Here is an 18,436-nt window from a genome sequence, read left to right as displayed (position 1 = left end):
TTGTTGTTACTATTCGACAATACAACTAACTACGGATGTAGCATAAGATCTAACCGGGACTTATTTATAGCTTGTTTAGTGAGATAAGAATGCAATAACGGGAGGGACAACTTGACACATTTCAAGTAGGTTGTTCGCGACACAGATAAACAAATGCAATATAGATTTCAATATTGATTACGAGAAGAGCAATGAATTGCAAACTTTAGCACTCTACTTACACAGTGGGGCCAGTACAGGTTATGGTACGTGTTTGGTCGCTGCAGGAACAACCGCCACAAGGCTGTCCATTGAACTCTGAATTATCGCGATTGTACTGTACTCTTCCATTATTGTTGTTGTTCCAAAATCCGGGCCAATTGGGATAGTCCAAGGAGTAACGATTATTCCAATAACTAAATCCTAGAAAAAGCTGACCACCATGATTTGGAAAGTTCTGAGCGACTCGCGCAAACGATAAAAGCAAACAACAAACAACAGATCGCCCAAAGAGGGTGCGACGGTCCCCAGCCATCTTCCGGTGCGGCCAAGTAACTTAATAGGCTGTGATCCTGACTGAACGGTATACTTTGGATTCCAGCAAAGACTTTTAAACAGCTGGATTCTTCCGTTGCTAAAGAAAGCCGCAATGTTTTTCAGTGCGACAACGACTTTTGATTCTGGGTCATCTGCGACATTCCAATTCTTTAGCTTTTCCCGCCATTGATATCAGATCCCTTCCATCACTAAAAGAAAAACTATGTCACAGCGGTAGAAGAACTCAAAATATGTTGTGCAGAATATTGGAAGTTTATCACCCAATTTTCACTGTTTAAACTAATAAAGCATTTTCTGTCCTGTTTATGTTCATGAATATTCAGCGAGATGCAAATTTTTGGAAACCATGACATTTCGTAGCCTACGAACTCAGACGTATTTCCGGTTGTCGCTTGACGTCGTCTTACATGACGTACTATATCAAGATAGCGCAAGGCCCGATGGTACTTTTGGCAAAACATGGCGCTGGTTTTATTATCTCGGATATGACCTCTTTGGAAAACACGTTGTAAATTATTCATTTTTCGCCCGATTCTCCTGAATTTCAGATGTTTATTGAATGGCCTTATCAAAAAATGAAAATGTTGTTGTTGTTGTTGTTGTTGTTGTTGTTGTTTTTCAGTGCGACAACGACTTTTGATTCTGGGTCATCTGCGACATTCCAATTCTTTAGCTTTTCCCGCCATTGATATCAGATCCCTTCCATCACTAAAAGAAAAACTATGTCACAGCGGTAGAAGAACTCAAAATATGTTGTGCAGAATATTGGAAGTTTATCACCCAATTTTCACTGTTTAAACTAATAAAGCATTTTCTGTCCTGTTTATGTTCATGAATATTCAGCGAGATGCAAATTTTTGGAAACCATGACATTTCGTAGCCTACGAACTCAGACGTATTTCCGGTTGTCGCTTGACGTCGTCTTACATGACGTACTATATCAAGATAGCGCAAGGCCCGATGGTACTTTTGGCAAAACATGGCGCTGGTTTTATTATCTCGGATATGACCTCTTTGGAAAACACGTTGTAAATTATTCATTTTTCGCCCGATTCTCCTGAATTTCAGATGTTTATTGAATGGCCTTATCAAAAAATGAAAATGTTGTTATTTGGCTGACTCTTTTCACCTGGAAGTCAAGAGCTAAGTAACACTGAATTGAAGCACAGTATCAAATTGTGTTAACTTTTCTCCAAGAACAACAACTTGAAGGGCGGCTGAAGAAAACTATCAGCTTGGATTATTCTATTCGTTTGCTGGAGGCACCATAGCACTTGCAGCAAAGCTATTCTCGGGGACGGCTTGGAAGAAGTCTCGGCGAGTTCATCTTTTGTAGTGGTGTGTGAAGCCGAATATAAAATTCATGCATACCACGAAGGTTGAGGTGTGAAAATCGCCTGTTCCTGCAATTGTTCTCCTCATATTAGTGTCGAGTACGGATACGTGGACTTAAAATGGAGGATCTAACTGGGCATTCCGAATCGAGTCGTGATGAATTTTTAAACGATCCCCCTGCCAGTACACTCCATTCCACAGTGTCAGTTGACGAGACCGAAACACAAGGCCCTGCAGGGTTTCTGGAGAGTTCAGAGGAAACCTTGGAAGTCGGCGGGGGCGAGGACAGCGATGAAATTGCATGTACAGATACGAACGTGGGTGAACGAAATTCGTCACCTGTGGAAGTCGCTAGCGGTGATTTGAAATCAAGTGAACAAGGCGAGACAGAATTGCAAGGTGGTCCGACGAGCAGTCAAAATGCTGGCGAACTCGAACTCGTGAATAAAACAACTCCAGCAGAGGTCGAGATCGGCACGAACAATGAACAAGACACAACGCAAAGCCACTTGCAAATAACGGAAAACAGCGGTAGTACTGTTGAGGTATCCCCGACAAGTGAACTATTAAAAGACGCCAGTGTATCAGAGGGGAGCGATAGTTCAACGCAACTCGATATCACAACAAATGCCCTCGACTCCGGTTTAGAAGTTCCAGGGGACGAACCTTTGTTGACGGCAGGAACCGGAAGTGAAGTCGGAAAGGAAAATGCTGAAACAAGGACTGCCCAAGAACAACAGGCTCTAGAGTCACTTTATCACATCAAGTGGATAAAATGGAAAGGAATTAACACCCCTATCATCACTCAAAATGAGAACGGTCCTTGCCCTCTGCTGGCAATTGTAAACGTGCTACTTCTGCAGAGACGAATTAATCTTCCCTCCCAGCAGACATATATTACATCAGGGCAGCTCATGGAGTACATTGGAGACTGCATCCTAGAGGAATCACCCAAGGTTTGTGAGTAATGTGACCACCATTTGGCCATAAAAGTATGACTGTATTGTAACAAGGTTATTGAATTAATGGGGAATGTTCAAATAATGATGCTAGTGCTTAGGCATTTTAAATGATATCATGACAGAGAATAATTTAATTCTCATGATCAAGCAGATGTTTCAATGTGGCTCAGTTGTTTTTGAAGAATAATTATGGCCAATAAGGTTCTAAAATTCTTTAAAACCCTGACCAGTCTGAGGCACAGATAGTGTTGAAATTGCATTTAGGCTTGCATTACAGTGTACATGTAGGTGACAAAACAGGCAACCAAGTTTGCTTGTCACTGTACCCTGGGAAACTCCCATATATATGAAAATGTGGAGGATGTTTGTCGAAAAATTTGAATAAAAGTTCCCTAAAAGGAGACCAATGTGGGCATGGCTTAGCCTGCGTAGCAAGCGTTTCCGTGGGTTTGGAAGCAAAGAAAGACTGAGGAACGGGATTTTCAGTGTTTTGTCTGCACGGAAAATGGGGCGAGAGCCAAAAAGAAAAGAAAGAGGGGGGTGGGAGAGGGGAAGGAAGGAAATGCTTGCAGACAAACCCCTGGATTTTGAAAACCTCCGTTCGCCAGCGAACGGAGCTCATGATTGGCTGGGCTAGTCCAATATTATTGACATGTGTCGATCAAAGGTATTTTAATACCTTTGAGTGCCAGGCAAAAGGGGAAGACGCATTCGAAGCTTGGTTACAAAACTATTTAACTTTTCTCACTGAACAAGGATTTAGTCGTCAGCTTCGACAGTACGGTAGAAATCCTGTAGTGTGATGCCGGCACTTTTGTTTTTCGAAGCCTGCACATGATTGCAGAAGTAAGCGCAACACAATTTGCAGCTGTTCCTTTAATTTTAACATCACTTTCCTGAATGCCACATGCGCCAAGGACAAGATAATAAACCACGGGACAGAAAATTCGCACTACTGCATGGGAAAACCTAGTGATTTCGTCTGGCTTGTTACATGGCAACATGTCGTAGGTACTCTGACATTTCATTAGAAGCATTTTTGTTGACAGCATTTAGAACATCTGGGTACAATTCTGATTGATTTGTTATAGTGTTAGCTGCGGCATGCCAGTTTTTGTCACATATTTGCCTTACCAAAAATTCAGTCGTCTCATCGTGAGGAATTCTTACGACGACATTTTATAAACAACTTTGACTTGGAGACCGCCTAGGGGAAGATCATCTTTATTCAGATACTGGTCAAGATTATCGTTATTTCCCCTCTCAGATGTTTGAAGCCTCTCCTGCCCACATTCCAAAGTTTGCCGAGAAGACTTTCCGTTGTTTGTTTTTGCTACAGGCGGTAACACTTGAACCGATTTGCGGATCTGGCGTTTCCAGCAAACGCTTCTTTACTGGAATTGCCTTTGCGGGAGTTGACTTGCTAATTTTACCTTGTATCGATTCCTGGACGAATGAATACAGTGATCCGAGATTTCGAATCGTGCGAGCACAAGGATTACTAACGCGACTGGAATACTTCTCACATTTTAACTTTCTGGCAGATTTGTGCTAAAACTTCACCCTTGCAGTCCTTCCGTTTAGACGGATTGAGTAGAAATATAGCTTGATTATAAATTACCAAATTTAATTCATCGAGATTTCTCTGTTCCCACCGTGCGCTCAATGTTTCTGACATATTTTGACAAGTAAAGTTTATTTTGGTTCAAAGTTCACTTCCGCTACAGAAGGCCGAAGATTTTATTGGTTAATTTACGACAGCCGATGACAGCATGAAATCTCAGTGTGCGCACTCAGGCATGAAAGGCCAAGTGGGCGGTTTTCAAAATCCAGGGGTTTGTCTGCAAGCGTTTCCTTCCTTCCTTCCCTTCCACAGTCGTTGGTGTATACCCCTAAGCAAGACGACTTGTATGCCCGACCTTTTCATATAGAAGAACCCCCGGGGGGGGGGGGGGGGAGGGGGGCTGTACATACGTGGTGTAAGATGCCAAACAAAGCCAAGTTTGCAGGTGATGTTCATTTAGTTGACTTGTCTTGCATTGGATGGCATAAGGGTGAAAACAGGGTTCGGAAAGTCATAGAATTTTTTATTTCATTTCCCATGCCTGGAAAGTCATGGAATTTAAGTAAGGGTCATGGAAAGTCATGGCAAAGCAATATGTTTTCTGAGAATAAAAAGGCAAAAACACAAAAAAAATTGAAAAAAATAACAGAGGAGTCAGTACAAATAAAAACAAGCATGCATTTTAATGCTGGAAAATATGTTAAATAAATGACTGTTTTGATACAAGTGCTGTGAGAACAGCTGCTTAACTTTGGTCATGGAAAACTCGGAAAGGTTATAGAAAAGGTCATGGAAAGTCATGGAATTTTTTAAGCTTTAAAGAGTTCGAAACCTGGAAAAGCATCCTATGTTTTTTGGGTAAAGCTGATCCTGACCAAAGTTAATGCAGGTCAACACAAGTCATGGCCAGATAGAGTCACAAATGGTTGTGAATTAAAAACTTACAGCTACTTGCATTTTCATTGGGCCAGGCCCCAGTTGTTCAAAAGGTAAATAACACTATACTATCCAGTGGATAGCGTTGTTTGTTTTGTTAACACTTACAGGTATCCACTGGATATCTATTTGTTTGGTGGATAGTGTTATCCACCTTTAAAACAACTGGGGCCAGATCTTTAGGGAGTTCCTTGTATATCATAGACTTGGCATTTTTTTATTTTCCTCAGTTGTAACTATTCTTACTTAATTTTTGTCCACCATAATTAATTCCTTTCAAAACTGTTATTTTAAGGTTTCTTCAAATTTGAAACTAGTTTTGTATATACAAAAAATCACTTAAGAATACTGAAATACTAATACCTAAGATCACTGATGTGTACATTTGTTTGTATGTTGTTCTTCTACAGCGCTTGTCAGAGGGAGCTCAACTAAACTATGAACAAAACATGCATGATGCAATAGCAATTATGAACAAATTACAGACAGGATTAGATGTTAATGTGAAATTTACAGGGTAAGTAGATACTTTCGTATAACAGGGATGCAATGTATTGAAGAACTGAATTCCGGAAGATTGCCAATTTTACCTTCTTGACCCTAAAAATAAGTTTTTCAGAGTATAGCTCTGCCAATTCAATCAAAAATGCATCAAATATGAAAAATGTTCCACCCAAAATATGTGCCAAAATATTAGCCAAAGATGCCTGAAAAATGTATTTTATGCGCTAAATCCTTCGTACTCAAGACAATGAGATTCGGTCTGTATGCAGGAGACTCCTGGATATTCTGGGAGACTTGGCATAGATGGTACTTGTACATTATAATAAAATTGTTTAGTATCAGTTAGGAAACAGTAAGTCCATTGCAATCCTAAGGTTTATCTAGAGAACCCAGATGCCATCATTTTCTTTTTTCACCTGAATGGGAAGCTAGTCCATTATGGGGTTATGTATACAAAATAATTATACTCACATCAGAATTGTGTTTAGTTGTGCTGACAGTTTCCTGTTACATGTTTAAATTCCTGGGTGGTAGGAAGCACTGAGAGGGTACTTGGTGTGTTATCACCCAGTTGAACACAGTGCAATGACCTTGCCTGTGCCTGAACTCAGAACTCAAGAACTAGTTCAGAGTATTACATGTTTACTAGTACATGTAGGCCACTGTGTCTCCTATGTTAACAGTTCATATTTGTTTCCAAGAGAAAACTGACGGTTGCTTATGACTGTACAGTTGAGCAGGCAAGTGGTAAAATGGGGATGGGATTTTTTTTCTTTCTTATTGTATAGTATTTTATCTAGTTTTTGTATTATGTTGGGCCATTAAATTGAAATTTTAAGTAACTTTAAATAAAAAATGTTAAATTATGTTAAGAATAAAGAATGTGCAATGTTGGTCAAAGTTGGGATACAAGAACCGATGAACCTATTATTATACATGTAAATACTACTAGTTGAAGGAGTAGCAGGTCGTCCTTACAAAATACACTTACTCCATTTCATTTGTGTGGCTGGTATCTTTGCAGAGTGTTAATTTCTTTTTGCAAAGCTACATGTACATGTGTGAAAGTCTCTGGTTTGTAGAGAAGGTAATTAAAGTTAATGTTGTCATCTTGCAAAGTCTCAAATTTACTATTTATCACCCCCACATATAGAAAGTTTTGATATCAACCAAGGATAACAACTGAAGATAACTTCCCATGTACCAATATTGCGACAAGATATCAAATCTTCATCAGGACTGACATGACTTTTTTGTATTTCAGGGTTGCAGACTTTGAGTTCACCCCAGAGTGTATTGTTTTTGATCTCCTCTCAATTGGGTTATATCATGGTTGGCTTATTGATCCACAAAACACTGAGACTGTCTCTGCTGTTGGTGTACTCAGCTACAATCAGTTGGTGGAGAAAATAATCGCCAGCAAACAAGATGGTGCAGAAAGCCAGTTAGTTTCTGAAGGTACTAATTTTTATTTACACTTCTGGTTTTGTTACCTGTTGATTATATTGCACGTAGAACTGTCCAATTGCTTTTGATTAATGGTAATTTGGACACTGTCCAAATGGCCGATTCCCTCTACGAGACAGGCCTGCAAGGAATCATCAGATGGTAGTGGTATTCATCAAAACAAATATCCAGTTTGGGAAGATTAATACGACTAAAATGATTTGCTGCAGGTGCATCACATAGAGGGAATTTTCAATTAGGAATTTACTTGAAAAGTGTGCAAAATTACATGTAAAAAAGAATTGTAATCATGCACACCGTTGGGTGCGATTTTGCACTGACAATATAATAAGTGGGATGAAACAGACCTGCACAAATTGCCTGGCCTAAACCTGGAACCAGACTCCAAGGTTGGGGTACTGGCTTGTGTTTATTTTCTTTGGCTGCACACTTGTCCTTTAAAGGCTTTACTAGATCAAAATACATGTATACGGTACGTCATATCACCCAAATGTATGAATGGGTTGTGGCAGAAATTTGATGCAACTGGACAAAATGCTATAATGTTTGTAATCAGGTATAGTTTGTGATAATAGTAATAATTTATTTAAGCAGGGTGCTGACTCTGATCAAAAAACTATTCTTCCTACATGTAAAACATTTGGTCCCCTCAGTGACGTTGTTGGACTGTTAATTCGGCTCCAATGATGAGAATAAAATAATAAGAATGGTACCGGTAGTAATAAAACTTCATAACAAGTGCTAAAGATGGTCTGTGAAGGCTAATGAAAGATTAAAAAAGCTGTTAGAAGTTTTTGAGATTATGATTAAATATGTGGGAAATGGGGAATACTATGCATTAATTTTGTTGATTGAGTTCAGATTCCATTTGATGGAATGCCTTGCTTATAAAAACAAACTTTTGTTCCACTGGGGAACAAATGCTAAAGAGAAATCTGTGATCACATCATAGCCTTCCATTAATGCTGGGAGAGCAGTTCTTAAAACGTCTTCTAGAGAAACCTAGTATTACACATGAGCTACCAGCCTTGGGATTTCTGACATTTATTGTCATTCCATTTATTGTTTTAGGTTTAATTGGTGAAGCCTTCCTTGAGCAGACAGCTAGCCAGCTAACATATCATGGTTTGTGTGAACTGAACTCACAATTGAAGGATGACCAACTGTGTGTGTTTTTTCGGAATAACCACTTTTGCACCATGCTCAAGTTTAAGGTAGGGGGCCCTTTGCAAAGGATTATACAAAGTTTTCCAAGAGGCATGGTGGTCTAATACATGTATAGTTAGTTTACTGGACTCTAGGTTCGAGCCCTGGTTGGGATCATTGCATTTTTTATCACAATATCTACTAATCTCGCAATCTGATTGGCTAATTTGACGTTGTCGATAAGAGTCTAGGCAATGCTGCTCGCATCAATGTGTCACGCAATGCCTTTTCCAGCTAGTGCTCTGAAAAACATTTTCTTTGACATTGATATTGTGTTAAAAAACAAAATCAAAATGTGGTTTAGCATGGTCTGTACTCTTATCAACAGCAATACAGGTCATCAGAGCGGTCAAAATTTGTTGTGGACTCACTTGGCTGCACCTTGTGAGCCCACAACATTATGATCACTGTGATGACGCGTACCGTTGTCGATAGGAGTACAGACCACGCTAAACCACATTCGATTCGTTAAGTGTTAATTGCCACTCTCCATCTGGGTTAGGCATCTGGTAAATAGGCATGCACAAATTTAGTGCAAGGGGATAACCCTGTGATGGACAACCATTCCATTCAGGACTGGCCTATTGGGCTGCTAGGCTCAAACACACATCAGACTTCTGTCTAGACATACTTTTGTTTTGTTTTTGCAGGTGATTGTGAGATAAATGCATGTACATGTATATACTGTAACTATGTGAGTCTTTGAATATTGCTGAGGTTTCCTTGAAAAGTGCTTTAATGAATAGTCCTTGTGAGAAAAGTTCCAAAATCTGTATTCATGAGCCATATTATTAACCCAATACAGATATATCACCTGGCATTGGATTACAGTAAATGTCGAAGGCAGTCAGAGTGGCATTTTTTTCTTTTCCTGATGTTTACTCTATATGCTTTGATAGGATGAGCTTTTCCAGCTGGTTACTGATCAAGGATTTCTCACAGAAGACCGTGTAATTTGGGAATCATTAACGAATGTAGAAGGTGATGGTTTTTTTGTGGACGCTGAATTTAGAAGTCTTCGAGTTGTGAAGAGTGAGCCGCCACCAGCACCAGTGCCACTTAGTCAACAACTTTCACAGGAAGATCAAGAGTAAGCAAATCATTCAATGAGCTATTAATAGCAAACTTCTTTACCTGGTGAGGGAATTCCTCATTAAATTTCACGCAAAGAAACCAATATAGCATGAATCGTGAAGCGATGAGTGTGATATTGGTTTTTCAAGGAAAATTTAACATACAATTCAGTCAGGTTATAATTTTCCTTGAATTGCATAGCCTTCTTTTTAAATGAAGGAAAACCCTGTTTCACTGAGTTGTTGTTTTGTTGTTGCTCCAGTGCAATATCACACAAAGCCTCGCTTTCAAGAGTTACAATTCCACATAGCCTGAATACCTTGCCTAGGTATTTATGTGATTACTCATTGATAATAACTCTGAGAAAATTACAAACACACCTGGGTTAAATTTGTTCTGTATTGCAAATTAATAATTAATGATTTATTGGCTTCTTCTCAGCCAATCACAATGAAGTTATATTCTTAGTCATATAATAGATTAATTTATTTTTCTTCTCCAGCTTCTCAGCAGTCCAAAATCCTAAATCCTTAAATCTGATTGGTTAATTGTGCATGTTTCAACAGTCCAGATTTTCCCATCCAGACCCCGAGTACAGACAGGTGTTTGGCAACTTTTCATCAAGCTATTTTATTGCTTTTTGTGCCCAAAATGTAAAATGGCGTGCATATGCCAGATTTTTTGAACTGAACTTCTTTAATTAAACTCAACACAACAGTTGCTTTTGAAGCAATACCGCAGAGAAAATATAACCATGTTACATCTATTTGCCGGCCTTGGTCAGTCCATATTTAGAAAAACTGTACCCTTGGTCTTGAGTACAGCCTGAGGCCGCACAGTTTTTTTGCAATATGGACGTCCTGGCTGGCTGACATAATTACTTTGTATATAAATGCCATAGAAGGCAAAATTTCTGTATGCTGACAGCGGGTATTTTGTGTTCATTTTCATTTGTTGAGGGACAAAATTACTGCCTTCACTTCATAAGATCACCTGATAACTTATGACTAGTGGTCTCTTGAAAAAATGATAAACAATAACTTTTCGAACACATCAATACAAATGTAATTATTTTTTCCGTTATGTTATTAAAAATATATATATATTTTTACATGTGTCCTCGTAATATCAAGGAATGTATGAGTTGTGTTTTCAGAATTTGCAACTTAGCTTACTGAAGCCATTTGTGATTTTTTTTAAAACATGCATGCAGAATTTTTCCTTAATTGTACTGTACCCAATATTACTTATACTATTCTAGAAAGAGCTTGACCTAGACATTGTTTAATGGAGAAGGGAAGTTTGGAAGAAAAGCAAAAATGCTTTGGCCAAAGCACTGTACTGTGTAGAACCCTGTTTATCTCGTCACCAAAAGAGCCACCAAGTAAGCCAAGACAAGGCCTGCTTAACCTCAGTCCCTACCCAATCAGGGACCTACCCACTAGTGTAGCAAGTCTGATGAAGATTGTAACCTTAAAAGTTGACCTTGAATTATTAAAAATACATTAGTCTGTGTTAAATTATTTCCTACAGTTACCTGGTTGCATTAAGCCTAGCCGAAGAAGAGCGCACCCCTGGAGAGGCTCAGACACACCCTGGAGGGCCAGTGCAAGCTGAGCCCCTACCCAGCCAAGGACCTACCCAGCAGAGTGCCCAGGCTAATCAAGAGTTCTCTGAGTAAGTTACTTCAATATAACATGAGTTGCCATTAATAACACAAAATTAATATAATCCATCAAATCTTGGAAAACTGTTTGCTTCTCGGTACGGATATAATGTCCGCGGACAAATATCCTAGCGTATACTGTATTTTTGGACAAATAGAGGCTATTGTTTGTATATATGAAAATCACATTATTTAATATAATTTTATCGCCTGCTGTTCCCATCCCTCACTGTACAAGGACCTAGAAAATATTTATTGAGTTTGTTTGAAGAATGTTTGATGTACACTGAAGATCACTCTTTGAAAGTTAGTGGTGAATCTTAAAATTCTCCTCATCATATTAATGCCAAACAGAAAAGTGTTGAGAATAAAGAAACCATCAAAGTTATAATATACTTAACAAATAGATTCCACGACAATGTCGCTGTGCATCTGTTCAGTAATAGATCACAGATGATGCCAAACTGTGGTACTGTAAGAACAAATAAGTGGCACAAGAGCAGTTAGGCAAGTGTGTGAATGGTGTTCTTACCGCCTATTTACGTCTCTTGTGATGTATTACTGAACAGCACACAGCAACATGGAATCTATCTGTTTTATATAATAAAGGAAGAATAACAACAAATTAATGTCATTGTCTATACGTCTGTCCTCTAACAGATCATAAGTAAGAACCAATCAAAATGCGAGAATAATTTGTCTTCTCATATAAATCGAATATTCACCACGCACATTAGAAAAGATGTGTGGTTGAGCATGCACTTTGAACTTGGACTTGAATGTTTATGAGCAGTATGTTGGGTCACTTTGTTGTGTTCTTGGCTCTTTGTTTTTATGGTGCCTCTTTCCACTCGAAAGTAGGCGGTAGGTTAAGAAAAACTCCTGGGAGCGTTATGATAGTGAAACCAAGATAAGCTGTGTTGTATGAGACACGGTCCAATGAAGACTAACCTTTGCTAGTCTGGGGCGGATCTAAGGCGGGTTCCGGGGGGCTTCGGTGGAATCTCCTAAATGTTTTGTCTTTAGAAAAATTAGACATTATAACACGCTTGCTTGGCCTCTGAATGCCGAAAATCCCATTTCTGAGGACCTCAATTATAAACTTTTGCCGGGGGAGGATGCCCCTGGACCGCTCTACAGGGAAATCCTGTACCCGCCTCAGCTGATAACAGTACTGGGTAGCCTTTCTGATAAAAAAAAAAATCCAACTCTTACTTCCACAGTCTCCAATTGGCGCTGCAACTACAGGAGGAGGAACGAAGAGAACAACAACAGCGGCAGCAACAACAACAACAAAGAACACAGTCAAGACCGCAACCAGCGCGCGGATCTCCTTCACGATCCAACATCCTGCCTCAGTCACAGCAGCAGAGCAGTAACTCCAATCAACAGAGAGCGGAGTCAGCTGTAAGGCAATTTGTCTATAAGAAAGATACTACTTTCATTGGGGGTCAAGTTTGCTGCGAAGCGCAGTGCTTATATGGAATCTTTTGTCAAGTTCTTATGTCACTATGTACATGTAATGTTCGTAAAATTTCAAATTTTCGTGATTTTTTTTTTTTTTTTTTCGAAATATCCGAGTCGTGTTACTGAGGTTTCACTGACAGGTGGGGAAGAAACAGTGCTGGAAAGCGTGAAGTTTGACTTTGTAGTTTCTCAAACATTTGTCTGCAAGAATAACTCAAAGTATAGTTATACTTCTATGCTTATACAGTCCAATTTTGGGAAAGTGTAACTGGACGCTTCCAGCAAATGTGGTTGCCCCTCAGAAATACTGTCTATTGTGCCATGTTCACAGCTTTTCTTGCAGCTTTTGTTTGCTTCCTGCCCAAAGTACACTTTAATTGTGTGCACTGTTTTCCTAAATCACCTTAACATTGCTGTTTTTATGGGTTTTTTTTTTTTTTTTTTTAGGAACTGAAATGTGTTATCCTTTAGATGGACGTTCACTCCAAGATCACCAGATAGACTACATGTCAAGCTACAAGAAAAATTATTAGACCTTCTTAACATACTCGTCACAAATGCGAAGTTAAATGAACTTATCAGAGGTTGTATAAATCATACATCAAGCGGCAGATAACGAGTATTTTTAGATTAGGATTAAAGCGATTTACAATGACTGTAAATCTAAAGCCAAATTATTAAATTAGCTAGTCACTATACAATGGTAGAAAACGAATTGAGCCAATCAGAAGTCCAAGTACAAACTTACAAATCGGTGAAAAGCGCGGGAAAAATCACGTAAGCCAAAACGCGCTTCGTTGTATGTTTATTGCACGGGCTACAGTACTGGGTAAATGAACCAGTCTCAGTGTTTTCCTATGGAAATCACCGAAGGAATACGGGGCTAGGGCTAAAAAGCAAGAAGAGATTGGGAAGAGACGGACCCAAAGAGAAAAAACAAAATGAGCAATCGTTTATTTCAACACAGAGCGTAAATTTATATAAATTATGACATTTCGGCGTCCATAAAGCGGAAATTTCTCTTCTGTAGGAAATGTGTTCTTTTTTGAAGCTAAAGTTGCTAGTTGCCTTAGTTATAGATGACGAATGTGACGCTGTAAAAACGTTCTCTACCCGCAGTCTTTTAAAATTTCAGTTTCAAATAAAAACATCGCCATTAACTAAAAAGGTTTGTTTCGTGCCTTATTAGGGAAACGTTAACATTTCAAATGATCATCTCCTGAGTTTCCGTAAAACGTGGAAAACCGGTTTGAATCTGAGCCAACTAGCGGTTAATCTTGTTTGTGTATCAGTGGTGATCAGAAAACCCGGTCACATACACTGGTTTGACTGGTTTTTTCCTTGCCACGGGGTCAGGTTTTCGTATCGCGTAATTCATGTTGCTATGCGTAAAACATATTTTAAACTGTAAAGGAAGGGATGTTGATTGTATTTATATCGGCCAGTTGAGACGTGGTTTGAATCATTAATTATCTTGCCATTCTCGAAAATAATATATAGATGTATTTGCTACGTGATCGGGAGGTCCGGGCAAGGAAATATTTTGCTTAATGTTATGACGTGCCTTTGGACGACAGGAATGGCCGTGCAAAATATCTGAGAGCCAAATATTTTCCTTTCCGGACGGGAAAGGGAAATAATACAGTCGAACCTCTTTTGTACAGATACCAAGGGGTCACTGCCGAGTGTCCAAATTATGGAGGCATCCGTGATATAGACTAGAGATTACATGAATTCTGGTTACTCTGGGACCAATTGAAGTGCCCGTAAAAAAGAGGTGTCTGCAAGGAGAGGTTCGACTGAAATCACTGTTACATGTAAAACAAATCTGGAATGACCAGGGTTTAAGTTATGGTACTGTATATGTTACTTGGCTACACAGCTGTTTCATTTAAAGGTTCGTTTTATTAGGTTGAATAAAATTGATGAAGTATTTACTCTGCGGTTCTCAAACGATAGCGCCATTCTAAATTATCAGTGCAAGATCTATAATGACAATGCTAACAACTAACAGCTTTTGTTTGTTTTTGATTTTCTCCATCTGTTATTTTTTTTTTTAAATAGAAATGTAGTTACAATGCAATGCTGTTGCTTAAGAATAAAAATTAAATTGTCTGTAACCGCCTGGTATTCTTGTTCTTAAAGATATGGTTTCCACGAAGCTGAACTAAAAACATGCATATCAAACAACATAGCCGGTTGCTAAGACGCAACCTCGTTTGTAGGCTCTCTCCTTTGCCTCCCTTACCTGGAGGCAAAGGAAAGAGACCCTGGGAATTAGGTTGACTAAGACGCTTTTACGCGTACGGTTCCTCCCCCACGGACGACCAGCGAGTCCAAAGGATCGTCAGCGTAGAAGGTCACGAACACCATGACTCGAACCCAAAGCAAACAAAGATGCCAAGCGCGGGAACTTCATGTAGATGTACATAATTAGACGGCATACAACTACAATGGAATGATGAGTGTTAGATCAGAGAACTATTAAAACTCACATTCGTGCAAGCCACAATCGAAGTCCGTTTTGTAATTAAAACAAGCGGACTGGAAAACCGGTCGTACTTTTGCTATGATGATAAGGACGTAAACAGGCATTCACAAATCACAATCAAGCTTGTCCCAAAATATAAAATGCTTCACAGCGCCATGAAATAAGACTTTGATCACTTCACTACCAGCACTAGCGGTTATGTCGACGCCTCATCTCAATAGTTAAGGCCTTCGTTTTCTAAAAAGATCAAGTGGGAAGAACTATATTTCTTACTCCTAAGTCTAGTCACAAGGTCAACATCAAAATTCTCCTTTCTGATAATTATTCATTTCCTTTCAATGGTCCAGGGAGAATTCGATTTTCAATCAGATTACTGGGTTGTTCATTCTCATAGGCTGCTTACTTCAATTTACCACGAAAATGTCAGGGGAAGGTGACGTTCGAGGAGCGTTTCTCGCGTCTGTTAATTTTTATCGCACGTGAACTACACAGCAAGCGAAACTGCTAGGATTCTCTAGTGCTACATGCTACACGCTTCGTTGTCTTGGCTAACTGCAGGGCAATGTCACTGTTCCTCTTGTGTTTCTTCGTCGGCCTTAATAATATTGTCATGAAAGATTCCGTCGTTGCGAGACAAACTTGCATCGGCCAATTCACACGCAAAGCCTGCCTCGGTGATTAATTCGGCATCAGAAAACAGTGAATCTTTTTTGGCATCACGGAAAGATTTTCTCCTGGAAATCACCGAAGAACTCTTCTGCTTTTTAACTTGAGAGCAACACTTGTGGAGAATCACCCCTGCCTCGAAGAAAGCGCGAACGACTTGAGACAACACGGCGAAAATGACGGCGATAATTAAAGCCAGCGGTAGCAGCAGTAGTAGACATAATTGAATCCAGGCCAATGCGCGAATGTATGTTTCGATTGGGCCCCAGAAGCGCACTCCTGCAGTTATAAAGGTGGCGTGAACAGTGTTGAACAGGCCAAACATCACGATTATGAACAGCGACACCGTTTCCAATCTGTTTACAGTGTTATTCTTATAAGGATTGCACAGGATGTGGTGAACGGAGATTAAGACACAAACTACTGTCGACAGCAATAGGCGAAGGCTTGCCATGTTGATAAAAGCGAACAAAATGATGAGGATCAAGCGACGGCCGATCAAAACGCTTTCCCAGTGGAGCGCGCCTTTCTGTTCCTCGTCTGGTGGTCGAAAAGGCCCGTAAAGAACTTCCATGACGGCAACGCGCTCTTCAGTCTGTTGCTGTCTTTCGCGGTAGAGACAGGTGCGTTTGTTTCTCCGGATGGCCCAATACAGCAGAAAGGGGAGAGGAACAGCACAAGCTATGAGAAATTCTCGGGCGGTTATGCGTTTTTCGTTCAGCCAACTCGCTCCCCAGAACAGAAGGGCAACAAAGGGTATGACGTAAACGATAACGCAGCCAAGTAGAATATATTGCCACCACGTGACAAACACAATGTTGCCATCAAAGAACAAGTGAATCTCTTTTCCAGGACTCATGCGTTTTAATGTTAGGAGCTTGAACGCGCTGGTTGCTAGGGACGCGTATCCAAGTAGAACAACTTCTGTTGCCGCGGATAGATGAGGCGCAAGAGATGGCTGATCGGTATTGCGCACTTTGGCCCAGACCTGTCGAGCGCCGTAGATCAGAAACACGCAAAACACCACGGAGAAAACTTCACATGTGGCAAAAAGCTCTTTGGTAGCGACCGATATCCCGGGGAATGGACAGCCTAGTCCGCTTGAGGATGAGTGAAAACGGAAGTTAAATATGCCGGTCAGAAAGGGAACGAAAAAGTGAGCTTCTATCGTCTGCCCAGTCGTGCTGGTAACAAGAAGTCCCACAACCTGATAAAAGTAAAATATCACGTCTAGATATCCCGACTCGCACGTGCTATTACCGTTGTCTTTCTTCGTTTTGTCCGGACTCTTCTCGCTTGACTTATCTTCTTCGCTTGTGGACTTCCTAAACCAAAAGATATGTTCCACCAAGAAAGGAACGATAGGAGGCTTGGTTACAAAGAAAATGGCGACGGCCAGGGAGTAAATAATTACCGCTGGCCAAAGCCACACGTCATTACAGTCTTCGTTGCGCCTGCATGAGCTGGAGAACAAAGTTTCACTGTATCCCTCTGCGCATGCTCCGCAAAGAACACCCGAGCGGTGTCCATGGCAACCATCGTAGATTGATGACACGGGATCTTCAGGGGTTTGGCAGTAGTCGAGGGGACAGTCGAAGAATTCTAGTGTTGGAGGGTTTTGTTTTACCACTGAGCCCCAGAAATGATCAAGATTCACAATATTTTCCGAGCAGTTTCCTCCGTAGGGACACGGAAGACATTTGAAATCATCTTTCACTCGCGTACCGTTAGCTTGTCCTCGCTGTAAGCTGTAAAACCACACCGGGCAGGGTTCACAATATATACTGTACACCTTGACATATAGAGCACAACTTTTGTTCACAAATTCCGAGGGTAATGTTGTTGAGATTCCGTGGGAATAGTTATCAAACCATAGTCTACTTCCAGCGGGACAGAGCATGGAAGAGCTGTTATCAAAGGTCACATTTCCTCCGTTGACTATCTCCACAAGAAGCGGATTGCTCAGATGAATAAAATCCATGAGTGTGTCTTTGACAACCAATGGCCCTGAACTGCTGCTGTACAAGAACGAGGGATTTTTATCACTATAAGGAAACCTTTTTGCTTGGCGAAAGGTGCAGTTGTAAATTTCCGCGGCACCGGATCCTGCACCTATAGTCATGTGACCCGCTCGAAAAAAGGCAAAGTTATCGACAAAAGAACAGTTTTGAAATATCGCGAGGCCGTTAAATACCAACACCGCTCCAGTGTTTTGCCCACCGTTTTGTTCAAAAACAGAGCTTCTGAAGATAATTTGATTCGTGTAGCTGTAAGCGGGATGTGCATCAACGCTGGTGTTGTATATATCGGTTTTGCAGCCCGTTGACGTCATCAGGTCCGGGTCATTGTCGATGATGATGGCGCCCACTCCATCTTTAACGTTGGTGTTGTGTTTAAAAGAAGCATTGTGAATTTGTACCTTATTGTTTCCCCCTGAAGACAGCGAGATATACACAACGGAAGCCTTTCTTTGATTTGCATTTGGTATCGTGTTTTTTTCAACTGTAATGTTTTCTAATAAGGCTGTGGAAGATGAGTCAAGCTCTAAAGTCAGGGAGCAT

The 18,436-nt window shown here is 40.3% G+C and overlaps 3 protein-coding genes across 3 annotated transcripts in view; 1 reads left to right on the top strand and 2 right to left on the bottom strand.

Annotated features, from left to right (window-relative positions):
• LOC110059337 (uncharacterized) overlaps positions 1–886 on the bottom strand; it is a 70,127-nt gene extending 69,241 nt beyond the window's left edge. Inside the window, exon 1 of the mRNA XM_089278607.1 lies at positions 222–886. Coding sequence (XP_089134733.1) covers positions 222–514 — 293 coding nt within the window. The 5' untranslated portion in view covers positions 515–886. The remainder of the gene's footprint in view (positions 1–221) is intronic.
• A 610-nt stretch (positions 887–1,496) lies between these two features.
• On the top strand, positions 1,497–14,838 carry LOC110059339 (ubiquitin carboxyl-terminal hydrolase MINDY-1-like). The gene is made up of 8 exons (XM_089278608.1): positions 1,497–2,828; positions 5,745–5,851; positions 7,103–7,296; positions 8,377–8,519; positions 9,411–9,601; positions 11,119–11,262; positions 12,475–12,658; positions 13,166–14,838. The coding sequence occupies exons 1-8, from the start codon at positions 1,992–1,994 to the stop codon at positions 13,187–13,189; spliced, it is 1,824 nt and encodes a 607-aa protein (XP_089134734.1). The 5' UTR covers positions 1,497–1,991; the 3' UTR covers positions 13,190–14,838.
• The window catches only part of LOC110059352 (uncharacterized), a 6,191-nt gene continuing 2,358 nt past the window's right edge, over positions 14,604–18,436 (bottom strand). The window contains exon 2 of the mRNA XM_020766043.2: positions 14,604–18,436. This exon is cut by the window's right edge and continues 718 nt beyond it. Within this exon, the coding sequence (XP_020621702.2) occupies positions 15,775–18,436 (2,662 nt within the window). The 3' untranslated portion in view covers positions 14,604–15,774.

This window comes from Orbicella faveolata, unplaced genomic scaffold, assembly GCF_042242905.1.
Source record: "Orbicella faveolata isolate gen_17 unplaced genomic scaffold, um_ofav_v1 contig_46, whole genome shotgun sequence".
In the NCBI taxonomy this organism is placed as follows: Eukaryota; Metazoa; Cnidaria; class Anthozoa; order Scleractinia; family Merulinidae; genus Orbicella; species Orbicella faveolata.
The sequence above is the reverse complement of the archived record's forward strand: the minus strand, read 5'-3'. Positions and strand labels throughout refer to the sequence as shown.

Coding starts and splice junctions, on each gene's coding strand:
- LOC110059339 (XM_089278608.1), top strand. CDS start 1,992: ATGGAGGATCTAACTGGGCATTCCGAATCGAGTCGTGATGAATTTTTA. Junction 7,297..8,376: donor AAGCCAGTTAGTTTCTGAAG/GTACTAATTTTT, acceptor TTATTGTTTTAG/GTTTAATTGGTGAAGCCTTC. Junction 9,602..11,118: donor CTTTCACAGGAAGATCAAGA/GTAAGCAAATCA, acceptor TATTTCCTACAG/TTACCTGGTTGCATTAAGCC.